At 40.1% G+C, this 16,967-nt stretch overlaps 1 protein-coding gene across 6 annotated transcripts in view; it reads left to right on the top strand.

Annotated features, from left to right (window-relative positions):
• Positions 1-16,967, top strand: part of MARK1 (microtubule affinity regulating kinase 1) — an 80,017-nt gene that overhangs the window by 25,090 nt on the left and 37,960 nt on the right. For all 6 annotated transcript variants that reach the window (XM_063124087.1, XM_063124086.1, XM_063124090.1 and 3 more), the window contains exon 2: positions 16,757-16,960. In XM_063124087.1, coding sequence (XP_062980157.1) covers positions 16,757-16,960 — 204 coding nt within the window. The remainder of the gene's footprint in view (positions 1-16,756; positions 16,961-16,967) is intronic.

Below are 16,967 nucleotides of genomic sequence, written 5' to 3' on the forward strand. Positions count from 1 at the left end.
CTATTACATTTGCATTGGAGCCGCCATACCGCAGTGGCTTCCACGCTTCTGCAGGTAACATGAAAATACTGGTGTTCCAAGCTTCAGCAGCAGTGGGGCTTGTCACTTCTTGTCACCTTCCTCTCCAGGTTAGAGGAAAATAAAGGAAGCAGGAGCAAACATAACTGCAATTGTCATGAATCTCCCACATCACAATATTATAGCACTGAACTTGTCCTTGGAGCCCAACTCCTTTTCTCTCCTACCTACTATTATAGCTGAGTGAACTCCACGGTTGTCACTGTTCATAACAACCTTAACTTGAACACCTGTTCCCTGACTAGAACAATATTTCGAATTCCTAGCTGTTTGCATGAGATTTTGAGGAGCCAGAATGACCAGGCACCTGGATTTTTTTTCCAATCCTGAGAATTGATGTGTATGCTAATGATTTTTTTTTTTAAAAAAAATGTACATATAATTTTATCCGGTTATTAAAAAGCAGGTTGGCAGTATAACCTCAACAGTTTTGTTTATTTGGGGAAGGTTGTATTGCTTGTCCATGAATAACATCTTCAGTAATGCGTATGGCCATAGTAACTTGTCTCACTTTCAGGGACATGCCCAGCATCATTCAGGGACATACTTCTTTGTGTATAGAGCCATTGGGGTACTAGAAAATACATGCAGACAGTCACTGGAGATAGGAGAATGTATATGGGACATGTAAGAGTAGTCATGTGAAGTAATTCCGGTGCTCGGTTGGGGACCTGATGTGAACAGTTTTTCCCCCCCTCTGTGTAATAATTACTTTAGTCTGGTTTCCTCCATCTGTTCTGATTTAGTGTTTTAAAAATGGGCTCTGTTCCAGTATTTCTGTTTCCAAAGCATTTTTGCTTAATATTTGTTTGCTTAGCAATGGTAACATTTGCCTTGTATTTGTTGTACATAAGGGACTTTGCAGCATGTCTCTCTTTTTCTTTCTTTTCTACATTCATTATAATTGTAAAAGCCGAACCCTGCAAAATGGATATTGTGAAAAGGCTGTGCATTTCAAGGCAGCTTCACTTCTCTGTGATTCCAATTGAGAAAACAGGTTCCAGTTTATGTAGCCAAATAAATAGGCTGTGCTCAGGGACATAGTTGAAGAGGGCAACACAGCCCACAGCACCCCATATATTGGGGTCATAATGTTTCTGGTTAAGTGGCAGATTTCATTTTTTCAGCTTTGTCCCCTTTTCCAGCCTGCTTATTTTTTCTTTATACATCTAGTGGCTGTCATTAACTTATGTGAAGTAAATGGAGTCCAATTGGCAATGACGTTCTAGAAACCACCATTGCCGGTGGCAGGTTTTAGTCCCCACACCAATGGTGTCCCAAGTGCAGCTCTTTACTTCCTTGCATTTCATGAGTCGTTGCCACTCAGTCCTAAAACTCAATATATTGGGGTACCAGAATGATGAAGGAAAATCCTGCCTGCCTGTTCTTGATACTGGGTTCCTCAGTTTTTGCTGACAAGGACCTACTGGAGTGAGAACCTAGAACACAGATGTTGTGGAGGTCATCTCTCCATGGTTGTCATGATGACTGATATTTAGTTTGTTACACAGTGACTGGGTTCACAAAACACGGATTGAGTGTGGGTTGACATTGAAGAAACTACGAACATTCTCCAACTAACTGTTGTGGCTATCACCAGAGCGAAGTTCCGTGTGTGTTACCGGCAAGGCGGTTGAAGAGGAACTGAGGAGATGGGCGGGGACCGACTAAGCATGCGCTGTATGACGGTGGGGGAGGGGTTCCCACCCAAAAGGAACATTCTCAGCTTTAGAAGTTTCCCAAATGTTAGCTCAGCGCAGGCACAGAGCCCATATGTGTGATGCACGGAGACCACGAAGGAGAATTAGTTTGTTACACAGTGACTGGGTTCACACAACACGGATTGAGTGTGGGTTGTCCTTGAACCATGGGGTTTTGTGTTGTGTGAAACCTGCTGCGCTAACAATACATGGTTTGTTATCCAGAAACAACCCACAATTCAAAACCAACAACAAAAAACCCAAGAGTTCTCTTTGTGGGTTGTTTATGTTTCACAAACAAAGGTTTGTTAGTGCGCCTGGAGTAACACAACACAATAATCCACTGTTCAGTAACAAACCACAGTTCAACAGCAACTCAGAATTCTTGTAGGGAAGCTTCTTTGTAAATCAAACTTCATGTTTTAGAATGTGGATTTTTAAACTTTCGGAGGTTTTAATGGGAAATGTGCTGTAAATATAAGTGAACTGATCGTTTGACTGCCATAACAGACAAGGCTGTTGTTCAGTTTGAAAGCCCTCACTTTATCTGCTCCCTCTGGCTTTCAGCCATATAGGGTTTCAAGTAGGTTCTTCAGCGTGACATTATTACTTCCTGATGAATCACACAGTTTAGCAGTATCTTGAATATACTATGAGCTACATCCATAATAGATCTTGGAAAGCTTTTTGAAAGAGTATATTCTCTGCAGGGTTTTTGTGTGTGGTGAAAGCTTTTTTCTCCCTGGGAAGGGCCATGCTTTTCATATTTGATATCTCCACAATATCAGAATAATTATGTGTACTTTATTACCAGTTACTTAAAGCCTGCCTTAAATCTAAACTTTAATTATGTATTAGTACATTTCTCTGATATTTGGAAGGTTGAATTTCAATAACGGGAAATAAAATTAAATTTAAGCAGATGAATAAGGACTTCAGATACTGTAAGCAGTTTGCCAGAGAGGTTCTCACTTAATTCTTTTGTACTCCTACACAATAAAGCAAGCTCAAGCTTTTCCAAATTAGGAGACTTCATGAATCGCACATTCTCACTGTATAAGCAGCCAGCACTATTGCCAGTTCCCACATCATTGCAGACTAATGTGTGACAAAATAGTTCTTAAATTCCTTTATTTAAAGAGGTAGACCATCCTCCTTGTTGTAGGGAGACTAGTATGATGAATAATAATATTACATGTAAAAGAATATTCATATTACCATTTACTTCCGTAGATATCCTTCATGTATTTACGTATATAGAATCCTGTTGGTTATAAAAGACAAAATAACATATATTTAGCACAATAAAGTGATGCAGGTTGAAGCAAAGAATAAGATTGCTTCTTGGCATTTCTTAATTTTTTAAACAAACTTTATTTCTAAATTTAGCAGGAGTTGTCTAGGTCTTCATTGAAAAAAATAAAACCATTCAAGCTGTTTCCATTGCATCATACTGAATATATATTTTGGCTGTGTTCCTTTTATCTAATGAATTTCCTGAATTCCCTTCTTGGTTGGGTAAAATAACTAGTAGAGCATTACTTTATTAGACGGGTTATGTTGAGTAATTTGTGCTCTCAGTTTTTTGATGACTTCTGCTGAATATGAAATGGTCTTGGCTATAAGTTGCCTTATTGTCTGTGCATTTCCACATAACCAATGTAGATTGTAGTTTTGCCATTGAACCTTTAAGGGGTAAAATTGACTTGTGCTGCAGTTTGTAATGTAAATGTTGGGAAATAAAATTGGCATTATTAAAGAAAGTGTAGCACAAGACTGGAATACCACTTGGAGAACTGCTACTATCAGGTAGCGGGTGAGTTCTGATGATTGCGACGAGGGAAGCAACCATGACTACATTTTTGCATTATCGTCTGTGTTGTAGGGCGGGTTGGTGGATTGTCTGAACCTGCTACGGAGGGGGTGGAACCACCCTATAACCTCTACTGCATGTTGTAGGTTGGGTATGATCCTCTGCTGCCATGCACCAGGTTCGGCCAACCCGCCAATGCAGCACCAAGAATAATGCAAATGGCAGTCGTGCGGAGGTGGGGGGCGGGAGCAGCCATGATTGACTGAACCCAGTATAAGCCATAACATTTAATCAGAATTCTAACTGGAGTCAGAAAAGTGGGATTTCAAAGAACTTGTGGTGTATGCCTATGTTTTGAGTAGTATATTTTGCTTAAGTAACTGTTAAATGTTCTTGTTCAACCTGGTCACTCATTAGAAAATGTAAAAGGAGTTTGGTTTACAGGGCCAGCGCTCAAGCAATGCACCCAATCACAGCTAAGCATTTAGGAGCAGATTGTGATAAGGTGATTTCTTTGCTCAAGCCCTCCATTAACCATTGTTTATGCATTGCATTATTGATGAAGCTATCAGTAGTTAAAGCTACCTTATAGCCAGGCTTTGTTTCTTCTTTATGGTTTCTGTGATTCACAGATAGGAGTTCCTTCATATGCACTCTGCGCCAGCTCAGAGTAACATTTGGCATGTTCTAGACTTTTGACAGAAGTCCATCCACTCTCCTCTATGCACCCCACCTTAGGCATGGCTCCTGCATTCCTGCACAGTCCCTTTTCTTTCTTTCTTTTTATTTCTTTTTTATTGATTTTCAATATTAAAACAATTTTACAAACAATTTTAACACAACTTCATGGGTAAATATACCAAACCATACATGATATAATACCTTTCATTATGATGTTCTTCAACTTCAGCAAGAATGTTACAGAAATATACAAAATAACAATAATAATTTTGAATTCATACAGGTAAGTTCAATTTGCTATCAATATACTCCCCCCCCCCATTGAAACCACAGATTTTGAAAGGCAGCTGGGACCTGTATTTATTTTATTTTATTTTATTTATTTTATTTATTACATTTTTATACCGCCCAATAGCCGAAGCTCTCTGGGCGGTTCACAAAAATTAAAACCATAATAAAACAACCAACAGGTTAAAAACACAATTACGAAATACAGTTGCCTCATCTTGATTTGTTTATGTAATAAGGTCCCACCAATCACCAGTGAAAGTTTCCCTTTTTTTTCTGTCCCCTTGACACTCATTTTTTGTGTTAGTTTTTCTTATAATGCATGTTCCCATAATATATTGTACCATTTTTATATCGTCAATCCTGTTTGCACAGTTCCTTTTCATCTTACATAGTGATAGCGGCGTTTTGGAACATTCTCTGTGGTTCACTTATTTTATCTCAAGTTTCAGTCCTTTTTGGCCTGCTGGGCAGAGTTTCATCTTCTTTGTCAGGTTTTTGTTCTATTTGCTTCTGCAAAACCTGAGGTCCTCAGCCTAGTTTCATGTGGCCTTCAGCGTAATTTCAAAAGCGCTGTGCATACAGTTAGTTCACACCCCTGGCAAGAGCAATCTCTCCCTTCCCTGGCAGCCTGTTGGGAGAGAGAATAAAAGGGTGGCAGGAAGAGAGAAAAAGAAAATGGCAAAAAGAGAGAAAAGAGCTGAGTCATCCGCTGTGGGCAGCTTTGGCCCCACTCACTGCCAACATGTGGCCCCCGACATATTACCCACAAGGGAATACCCCTTGAAAGATTACCCATTGAAAGAAAAAGGGTTGCTCACCCCTATTGTAGAACATCATGAATGTGATGACGCCCCACACACCATATAATGAAATTGATCAAAGACTTAAACTTGCCCATGGACTACAAAGGAGCATTTGCAGAATGAAAAACAATTACTTAATTAATTTTTATGTATTAATTATGTTTTTATGTATTTGGCCAGTGTTGTCCTATTCAAAAACAGTAAAGCATGATCTTTTAATTATTATGTATTACATAAAGCAGATGGCTTATACTTTGACTGGTTTTATTTATATTCTTCCAGGAAACTGTTACTTGAATAATCTCTGTGTGTTGTCAGCATGCTAAATATGAGTGGTTCTACATGACTGATTTTGCATGTGTACTCTCTCCAAAACAAATCTAATCTCAGATGTCCTGCAAATGAGGACAAAGGGTTCGCAAGGAAACGTCTGGCAGCTGAATCAAAACTCTGGGATTATTTCATTTTTTGAACTATTGGCTGCCAACGACCTGGTTCATATGTCACTGTGGCTTGCATATTCAAAATGGCAGCTTGCTACACGCATTTCTGAGCCCTGCAGTTGAACTAAGGTCCTCCTCCGGGTGCCTACTCTGAGAGAGGCTCGGAGTGTGGCAACGAGGGATAGGGCCTTTTCGGTGGTGGCCCCCAGACTCCGGAATGATCTCCCTGACGAGGCTCGCCTGGCACCAATGCTGCTATCTTTCCGGTGCCAGGTTAAGACTTTCCTCTTTGCCCAGGCATATGGCGGCACATCTTAATCACCCACATGTTTAGTTTTTTTTAACGGTTTTTAATGTTTTATGTGTGTATGTTCTGTGTTTTAGAGTTTTAAATTTTGTATACTTGTTTTTATCTCAATTTTAGAATTTCTGTAAACCGCCCAGAGAGCCCTGGCTATGGGAGCAGTATATAAGTGTAATAAATAAATAAATAAATAAATAAATAAATAAATAACCCACAGTGGCTCATTGTGATATATAAACCAGCCCAATACGTCAGTCACTCTGGGAGCATAGATGTATGAAAACTAGGATTTATTTTTTTAATTTTTTTTAAAAAATGAAGGTCTGTAGGTCAGCTCACCTTTTCTCTCCTGTTCCTTAGTGTGTCTGATAAGCAAAGAGATTGTGTGAGGACTACTTTCTAAGTGACTGACATAAAAGAACAATACACAAACTATTTACTATACTCCCTTGGGTTTGCTTTTACCGTTCGGCATTTCCTTTCTGTGCTTTACAGGTTACCATTTCCACATGAAATTGATGTAAGCCTATGTGGCAGGGTGTTGCTGTTTTATCCTTTTACTATGTACAGCGCCATGTACATTGATGGTGCTATATAAATACATTAAATAATAAGAATCAGTGTAGTAGTATTCCATGTGGCAGGCTGTAACATATGGGTCAACTCCTATGGTAAGCACAATTGCATGGAATGTGTTTGCACCAGCCACTGCTAAGGGTGTGAAGAAGTTCCATGCACTATGTTCCATGCACTATGATAAGCATAGTGCAAATATTATGCCCTGCCACATGGGATACTGCCATGGGAAGTATCTGTGAGCAGCCTCTATATAGGGATTATGACATATGAAGGAGCCTTCAGAAAAGACTGACACAACTTAATTAGTACGGCAAGGAACATGATTTTGCGTGTTGACTCAGGAATTCCTTAGGTGGTGAGTTAGCTGGATTTATTTATTTATTAATTAACGTTTCTATACTGCTTCTCCAGAACAACTCTCTCAGGGCAGTTCAAAAACTAATTAAAACAATAAAACATATAGCAAAACAAAATGCAGAGCACAGCAAGATATAATTGGAGAGGAGAAATGCATACTTAGAGACAAAGATGCAACTGAAAGTCCTTGCAGTCAATAGTTCGAAGATAAGAAGCAGGATAGTAAAACGCTTAAGAGTGATGAGATTAAAAACTAAAAATCAAGTGATTTTTAAAAAGAAGCTTTGATTTGGGCCTAAAAAGTCTAAAGTGAAATTGCCAAATGGGTCTCTTTTGAGAATCTATTCCATCGTTTTGGTGTTACTATGAAAAAGACTGTTCTGTGAATTAATGGCCTCATGTGAAGCAGTCCCTGCAAAAGATCTCAAAAACATGGGGAGTTCTTAAGAAAAAAGGGGTTTCTCAGGCCATGCTAATTCCAGACCATTAGGGCTTTCAAAGACAGAATGAGCATCTTGGATTGCATTTAGAAATAAACTGGCAGTTGATGTTACATGTGCCCTTGGCTGTTCCATAGGCCATTTAAGTATTCTGCACCAGACAGTCTTCAAGGGCAATTCCTAAACAAGTTACTGTGATCAATCTGCAAGCTTTTTAAGGAACAGTACTAAGATCTTTCCTTTCCTCTTGGTGCAGCAAGCCTATTACCCCGCCCCCCCATCTACAGGGTGCATACAGAAGAATTCCCACTGTTATCTCTGATCACTAATTGGAGATAACATCAGGGATTCCTCTGGGTGTGTGTGTGTGTGGAATCCAGTAAAGATTTGTGGGCTGGATGGGGAACCTCCATGAGCCAGATGTTTCCTCCCTTGTATTAGATGGAGCTGATAAATATTGCACCAAACCCTTAGGTGCCACTTAAACCTCCAGTTCAGTCATTCATTTCTCCCCACATTAAGGGAAGGGAATGGCCCACATGAACCTGAAGCCTTCTTCTAACCTGGGACTCGGTTCAGCCCTTGGGGACAAAGTAGTAGTTAAAACAGGTTCCTCACATATGCATCTCTAAACTAATTTCTTTCTTCTGCCAGTTTTTTCTTCTTAAAATGCCTAGAAATATGCGGTATAGCATTATAGCTTATTAAATATGAAATACTGAAGCTTATAACTTTTTAGTTGCTGATGCAAAGTATTAAACTAGCATTAGTAATACATTGTAATATTGCAGTACTCTAAAGCTAACCTCAGAGAGAATTATCACAACAGGCTGAAAATGTGAAGGAATTGGTTCATAACCTGTAATGGACATTGTATACTCTTATAACAAATCCAGGTAATGGCAGTTCCTCTATTTAAATACCCACACAGGAAAGATGGGAGCTTGAAGGCCAAAGGGTTTCTAACGGATTACCTAGTATGGTCTCAAGGAGATGCATGCTTTTAAAGATGAAATACTTCTTGTAAACACTCATAAAACATGCATGTCCTCGTAATTTTCCATTTGGAAAAACTGCATTTTTCAGAAGTAGGAAAAATGTTTGCTTATGCTTTTCAGAAAATGTTTCATATTTGTATATGCTTCTGTAGTCATTTATGCACCCTTCCCCTCCCCCCAAATAATAATGTTCAAAAATGGTTTAATGGTTAAGGGCGCAACCCTATGCAAGTTTAGACAGAAAAAAGTCCTACAACTACTGGCTGGGGAACACTGGGAGTAGGAGGACTTTTTTCCTGTCTAAACCTACATAGGATTGCACCCTAATTCTATTAATGTTCTAGCTACAGCCTTTCCCAACATGGATCCATCTCCCCTGATCAGTGGCCTTGCTGGGTGGGGCTGAGGGAGTTGTAGTCCAAAACATCTGGAGGAACCCACTTGTACAAGCAGAAGCGATTTTCTGCTCACAAAAGATATCACTGGCTCCCAGCCAATGATTTTAAATTAATGTTTATTCTTGTAATGGTTGAGACTAGTTGATTGTCTAAGCTGTATAAACAGGCATCTTAAATTAATTTTTCAACCTATGTAGAAAGAACAGTATGTTAGGAGTGGCTGAAAGGAGTCAGTATAAGTAATATAGTTGTAAGGAAGGCCTAAGCAGGGGTCCCCAACCTTTTAGGACCTGTGGGCACATTTGGCAATTTGAGAAACTGTTGTAGGCACCACCACAAAATGGCTTCCATGGAGGATGTGGCTAGCCACAGAATGGCTGCTATGGGGGCCTGGCTGGACAAAAGTGAGCAAAAGAGGGGTAGGGAAGAGAAATAGGGAGGCTGGGAAGGAGGGGGAAATAGCAAAGGGGTAGAGGAGAGAGGAAGAGCAAGGCTAGAGGCTGGAAGGGGGAGAAACGTAGTAATGCTAGAGGCTGGGAGGGAAGGAAACAGCAAGGCAAAGGGAGTAGAGAAAGAGCAAGGCTAGAAAGGGAGAAAGAAGGTTTTCCAAGGTTTTTCTTAAAACAATTGGTTTTGAAGGGGGCAGGGAGGGGAAAGCTTCGTGGGTGGCTTTGGAGGGTCCTATAGGTGCCATGGCACCTGCAGCCACCACATTGGGTACCCCAGCCTAGTGGGACTGAGACCTTAGCTAGACCTACGGGAAAGGAGGGGAGACCTCGGGTTGCGATTAACGCGAAATCTCACCCCTGTTTACATGTAAGGCATGACAACCTCAGGAAGAGAGGCGTCGCGCCTGCCATTTTAAAAAAAAATCTTAAAGGGAGAGGAGAGCACGAACGGTCGTATGCAAAAGTAAGTGTTTTTTAAAATTTCATTTAATTTCCCCACTTCCCCCACCCTAACCCCGATGGGCGCAGCTCCTGGCTCCGCGTGAGTAAACCCGCAGAAACGGGCCACACGCTCCGTGGTCTCGGGCTCAGCCTGAGACTGCGGAAAAAGTGGGCCCAAAGGGGAGGGCTGTATCCCAGGGCAAGGGAGGGATGATCCCTCCATGATCCCGGGATCCCCTGTGTGTCATGCGATCCCGGGGTTCGCCCTGGGATATAGCCTGGTCTAGCTAAGGCCTGAAACATTAAAATAAGTATAGGTTTGCAACTTTAGGATTTAGACATATCTCAGTGCTATTTGCAGTGGGTCTAAACCTCATGTACCCATGTGTACAAACATCTAAAGAATCAGTAGGAGCAAAATATCAGAGCCTCGATTTATACTGTGGTATATAGAGTGTGCAGTTACCCTAAATCCAGTAATTCCAAGCAATATAAATAAACCAATTTTAAGTGTGTGTATATTATGTAGCGTTTAATGCTGTTTAAGAAACTGTGTTGTAAGCTTGTTGCTGAAATTGTTGGAGTGTCCAAGAAAGGAAATTGTAATTCAAGAGAGTTCAAATACTTAGTATCTCGATTTGAGGCAAGACAGATTACAAACAAGAAACTTCAAAATGTGAAAACATCCCTTTAAATTTCAGTATGCAACATGCTTTGACTTGCCAAGTAAATCTCAGAGTTTTCTGTCCAAAGGGGCTAAAATGATGACTGACTCCGCATTACAAAAGCTATGGAATCTTTCCCAGTCCATACTTAATTTATTGCATTTAGTATATTGCCATTGAAGTACAAATTTGTATTATAAAGACATCATTATATATATTGAAGGATAAACGTAGGAGTTACCTCCTTAGGGGACCCCTCCACACACACACACAGTATTTTGCAAAAACAACAGACGTCAAACAACAAGAGAAGGGGAAAACCTGTTGGTTTCTGGTACAAAAATGTTGTGGACTTAATTGATTGATTGATTTTATTTATAATATTTATATACCGCTCCATGGACTTGATGCCCTACATATTTTAATCTCTTCCTTTCTTTCAAGCCTGATATCTGTTAATCATCCCATTTAACCTAGAGATATAAGTGCTTGCAAAGATTACATCCCCAAATGTTATTGGTCATAATTTTTACAGATATTTACCGTTTAAAAAATATATATACATATATATATGTACACGCACCCCTCCACACACACATATATACATACATATGCACACATATATACTGAGTTGTCGCAATAACATATTAATTTTAAAGTAGTTCTATATAAGGTAAACATGGAGAGTATAATCCTGTCACATTTGACCTTTAGCTAAAGTTTCTTGCTGCTAGATAAGTTCTACTAATCTTTGATCATTGCCTTTCTGTATCATACCTATTTTTTTCCCTACAGTGGGCTCCTTAATTTTGCACATGTCAGGACAGGATACATCGTTTCAAATTTTGCTGCTTTTAGCCAAATGCTACCACAGTCCAAAAGTAAAAAAAACAGAACATCCAAAATATGCACACAAAAAAAGACATAAAATGAAAATATATTTTTAAAAACCCTGCAGTTGTAAAGAAAACACTTCTCCAGTACTTAAAAGTGTTGGTAAAATATTTAAAACTCAGTTACTTCTAACATATTAACTACTAAGTAAAATGATCAGAACTATAGAAGGCAACCCCTTAATCTTTTTATATGCTGGAGCTGTGCTTAGACAGCAATACAAATTAATCTTACCAACCAACCTGTAGTAAAAAGATTACTGCCTGAAGGAAGAGCACACATTTGCCCTAAAATAGACCATTTGGCAAAGGATTGTAAGATACTAAAAGGAATTTTGCCTTGGGTAATTTATATAGATGACAGCTATGATAGGTAATGTATAACATCCTCTTATCTCCCATTACCGCCAAACACAAAACTTCTGATTTAACAGAGTATTAGTGATCTTCCCTTCCAAAAAGGCAGTATGCTTGTACCTCAAATGCAAATCTCTAAGAGCTTCATCCCACGTACCTGTTTCCATCGAATTATCCCTACAGCGCTAAGCTGTCGGCCTTGTTGTTGTTACCAGGCGGCAAGATTCTTTGCATACCTGGAAATAGGTTTAAGGGGAGAAATGTAAAAAAATCATAAAAAATCAACGGATGACCCAGTCCAATTCAAATTTGGTGTGCTTAAAGCTCTCCTTATGAGCCTTGTGTGGTGCAAAGCGGTAAAGCAGCAGTTTCTGCAGCTGAAATTCTCCCCATGGCCTGAGTTCGATCCCAGCGGAAGCTGGTTTCAGGCAGCCGGCTCGGGTCGACTCAGCCTTCCATCCTCCCAAGGTCGGTAAAATGAGTACCCAGTTAGCTGGGGGGAAAGGAATAACGGCCGGGGAAGGCAACGGCAAACCACCCCACTATAAGGCCTGCTGAGAAAACGTCAGCGAAAGCTGGCATCCCTCCAAGAGTCAGTAATGACTCAGTGCTTGCACGAGAGGTTCCTTTCCTTTCCCAAAGCTCTCCTTAATGTCTAATACTGTGCCAATTTTGATGTCTTTATCTTTAAAGCTTACACAGACGTACGCATTTGTTTATTTTTTCTTCAAATCCTGCTCCTGCGCCCCAGTGGCTGCTCGGATGATGCGCTCGAAAACTAGAATCAAAATACAGCATGTCTTTTGCTTGTATAGCACAATTAAAGCAGGATGCATGGGAGTACTTCACAATAAAAGCAGATTATAAGCTGGAAAACTTCGGAGTCCTTTGCATGCAATTCACAGTGATTGCACAGTATAATGCTGGTGTGATAAAGCTCTAAGAGGTTTCCTTAAGGGAAGGGTGGTGGGGGCTACAAAATATTTCTCCTACCCAAATGTTATACAATGGGTAACCCTGTAAATAACCCATATTTGTAAGATGATGTGCATTCCGTTGCTTGAAACAAACCTCCCTTTCCCCTCTCTGAGCAGCAATTTTACTCTACCATTGGGAAGGAGATGCTATGGCATTCTAGGATGATTTAGAAAATGATGCACAGAGTTGAGTGTATGTGAGTGATCAATTCTTTTCTATTTGATCTTTCTGTGTAAGTAGCATAGCACTAGGAGTTCTTTCTACAATGAATACTTTTTGAGCTTTTGGCCTATGATTTCTAAAATTGAGCGTTTGTATCAGTGATCTGATTTGCACTTAACAAGATGTCACTGTGGGTTTATGGCCCCGTCCCACTACACACTTTAAGCTCTCATGCTTTCAGGTAAATGCTTGATCAGGGCTATAGTTTACAATGTTTCTAAACTGGTTCTAGTGTATCAATATCTACTGTGGTTCTAGGACTTGTCTGCATCATCACTGTGGTCCAATTCACACATACTGAGAAGCCACCATGGGTGAATTTCCCCATTGGGTTTGTTGTTGCAGCAGTAGCAGCCATTTTGAATATTTGAGCTGTGGCAGGGGCATGCAGTACCTTGTCATTACATACGAAACTAGTGAGAGAGGGTTGTTGGGGGGTTGACAAGCTACCCAGAACCCATGGGCTGTTTTAGGGTTGCAAAAATAGAGCTAATTTGACGTAAACAAGTCGCATGGGAAGTGTGTGCCTTATTTCCAAGAGGAAACGTGCTTCCAGAAGACTCCTGGAAGTGTGTTTCTTCTTGGGAACAAGGTGCACCTTCCCTGCCCCCTTGTTTACTTGTCAAACTGTTGCAACTTTTGTTGCCATGTCAGCCAATTCCATTGGAATGGGGTGTGCCCCCCTGGTGGTTGTGGGGTTGGACGTTGTGCCCCCCGTCCCCCAGTAGTAACCACTCCTGCAACAGAGTAAGTACTTCTCCTTTTGCTTTTGCATTGTCAATTATTTTCTGAACACCTGAGATGTTTCGCTTGACATTTTCTTAGCAGGCTCATTGAATAATGGAATCTATAAAGTAAAAGTGGGCAACTTCATTTTTTTGACTGGGTCAATGTTGTTGTTTTTTGAGAGGTTGAGGTTGTTGACCAGTCTGTCAATTTTGGAATTCAGTGTAACCTGCAGTACCATTTCCCATCAAAATCAACTTTCAAAGCTGCATCTGAATACTTTTGTTGCTTATTGATAGTTGTGCTGTTTGGCTGCATTGCATACAGTGTAAGGATTCCCTCTTCATACCACAGCTTGATGAACCGTGACTGCACTTGTATGAAACCCTTGGTTTGCATTTCTAGTTATCTCATGGTCTATCAGTTTCATGGTGGTATTTTTCAGCATCAGTGTCTTGTTTGAAGGTGTTGCAGATAGCCCAAACCTCTAGATAAGTAACTTCCCACTGAAAAACATACTTAACCTGTCTTATTTGCCCAATTATACACTTAATTGTCCTTCTTATGGGAACTCTGTATTGTTTGCTTCAACTTCATGTCAGGAGCAACTGCATTAAAAAGTCCTCAATTCCGCTTGACAACAAAATGTCCAGCTTGAAACTTTTCATAAATATTTGGATGATCAGTTTTAACTTCCCACATTTTCTCTATGTAACATAATATATATTGATTCAGAGAAGGGTTTTTCCCCCTTTTGTACTTTAAATTGCCCTCCTTCCCTCAATCCTTCACCAATCTTCTTGAAATTCCCAGGGTATGTAAAACCAACATTTCTTTCTGGTACATACAAATTTCAGGAAGATTGGTGAAACATTTTCGATTTTATGAACGTTAGAATGACCCCTCCCAATTACCCCTTTATAATGGTAGAATGCTTTACGTACTGTAAATCATAGATAATTAATGCTGTCACATTCATGGGAGACTATTGGAAATATACTATGCATTTTTTGAAGGTGAAGGTGACCTTCCTAGTCTCTTTACTTGTCTGAAGCAATGAGGTTCTTCATAAGGCAAACAGTATCCCAGTAAGTACACACATGTGAATTCTTTCGAGAACCTTTCGAGAACTCTTGGAAATCATACTTTAGTTCATTGATTATGGAAAGCCCACATTGAACTGTGCCTTGGAATGCACAGTATTGTTTTCCTTGAATAGCATTCTCAAATGCCTAATTGCATGAAGAATATCCAAATATTTATTGCTATCAGTTACCATCCAAAATGCATCCCATTTCATTTACTGTATTGCTTGAGTTAACATTCCAAGAGACCTTGTATACATCACACTGTGATACCTATCAATCCCATTTGTCCAAAAGCATCAGTAACTTCCACTTCCACGAAAGTACTTTCCTATACAGTGCTGCAAATCTTGATTGTATGAAAACGACCTCTTGTAGAAACTGGGCTATCAGACTGGTTTGGGCAACTTAAAACATTATTAATAACAATGTAGAGAAAAAACTTATCACTAAAAAAGGGAAGTGCAGGCTTAGGCCTTAGCTAGACCGGGCTTTATCCTGGGGCGAACCCCGGGATCATCCCTGTGCGTCCACATGATGCATAGGGGGTCCCAGGATCAGGAAGCCACGATCCCTCCCTTTCTGTGGGATAGAGCCCTCCCCTTTGGCCCCGGAATAGAGCCCTCCCCTTAGAGCCCAAGACTGCGGAACGTGTGGCCCATTGCCGTGGAGCCAGGAGCCGCGCACGGCGTGCAGCGTTCCTCAGGAGTAGGGTGGTGGGAGCGGGAAAAGTAATTAAAATTTAAAAAAACCGTACCTTTAGCACACGAGCGTTCATGCGCTCCTTCCTCTTTAAAAAAAATGGCGGACGCAATGCTTCTCCTCCTGAGGTTGTCGCGCCTCAAGTGTAAATGGAGGAGGGATCTCGCATTAATCACAACGCAAGATCTTCTGTCCTCCGTCGCGGACTATGAGGTAGGTCTAGCTAGATAGTACTGAAAAAGGCAAGTGGAGACTGAACTGTGACAAAATACTGAGGAAGTGTACATTGTAGCTGGCTGTGTGACGGGGTGAGAAATATATGGTAGGAGGCCAACATGCATTACTGGTACACAGACATGTGAAATTCGTGTCTGACTTCCAGCCCATGAGGGTATAAGGATGTCGTCATCCTCGGAGTTGAAGTCTGCCTTCACTAGACTCAATGCAAACTCAATATCATTCTCTATTGGCATTTGATTACAGAAACTTGAAAATACCTTTAACTGAGGACCAGATTATGTGTTGATGTGGCTTCTGAATGTACGTTGCGATTGCTAGCCCTTTCTAATGCATTCACTAAAATGTTTGATAACCACTTGTAGTTTTTTTGTGCAGATTTACCTGAAAAAAGTTAGACTGAAATAAAATAGATTTTATGAAGTTCCTTCTAACTTTCAAGGATTGCTAAAATACTAAAAACATAGTGTGTGTGCGAAAGAGAGAGAGAGAGAGAGAGAGAGAGAGAGAGAGAGAGAGAGAGAGATGCTTAAAATGTACCTTGGTTTCAGTTATTTCTCTCATTTTTTTCTTCTTGAGCCAGTCCAACTTCTTGGGGTGGGTGGAATTGGTTCAAGGAGTATTTCTGTGAAATGGAGATATTGTCCTGCTTTGCACGTAATGATAGCCCATGGTTTAAACAACCCATGGGCTGTTGTGCATAAGTGGGAGAGAGTGAGTGTGTTGCCTTTTGTGCACCTGGTACTTTCACTTTTAACTAATAACCTACAATTGGTATGTTCGTAGGTTGTTGAGTGTGATGCGCAAACCTGGAGCATTGAGTTGTTTAGGAGCTAAACAAACCAATGGTTAACCCAACAACAAACCATGGGTTAACCACTTTTTCGATATTAAGCATGAAAGCTGAAAGAATACTAAATAGGCTGAAAAATAATATATAGAATACAATTATGTACAGAGCTTTTTTTAATTTGAAAAGAGTTTTATACCTCGTATTTATTCTCACAGCTATCCTGTGGGGTGGGTCATTCTGTTCCCATTGTACAGATGTTTTATAATGCATAAATCCTATGTAAATTAGCATTGCAATTTTGTTTTTGTTTTTTAATCTTACAGCACACTTCTGTCGATGGATATACAGAGCCCCATGTCCAGCCCACAAAATCAAGTAGCAGACAAAATATATCCCGCTGCAGAAACTCAATCACATCTACAAATGAAGACCACCCTCACATTGGAAATTATCGCTTATTAAAAACAATAGGAAAAGGAAATTTTGCTAAAGTGAAACTGGCTAGACATGTTCTTACTGGTAGAGAGGTATGCT

Source organism: Elgaria multicarinata, chromosome 4 (genome assembly GCF_023053635.1).
Source record: "Elgaria multicarinata webbii isolate HBS135686 ecotype San Diego chromosome 4, rElgMul1.1.pri, whole genome shotgun sequence".
Lineage (NCBI taxonomy): Eukaryota > Metazoa > Chordata > Lepidosauria > Squamata > Anguidae > Elgaria > Elgaria multicarinata.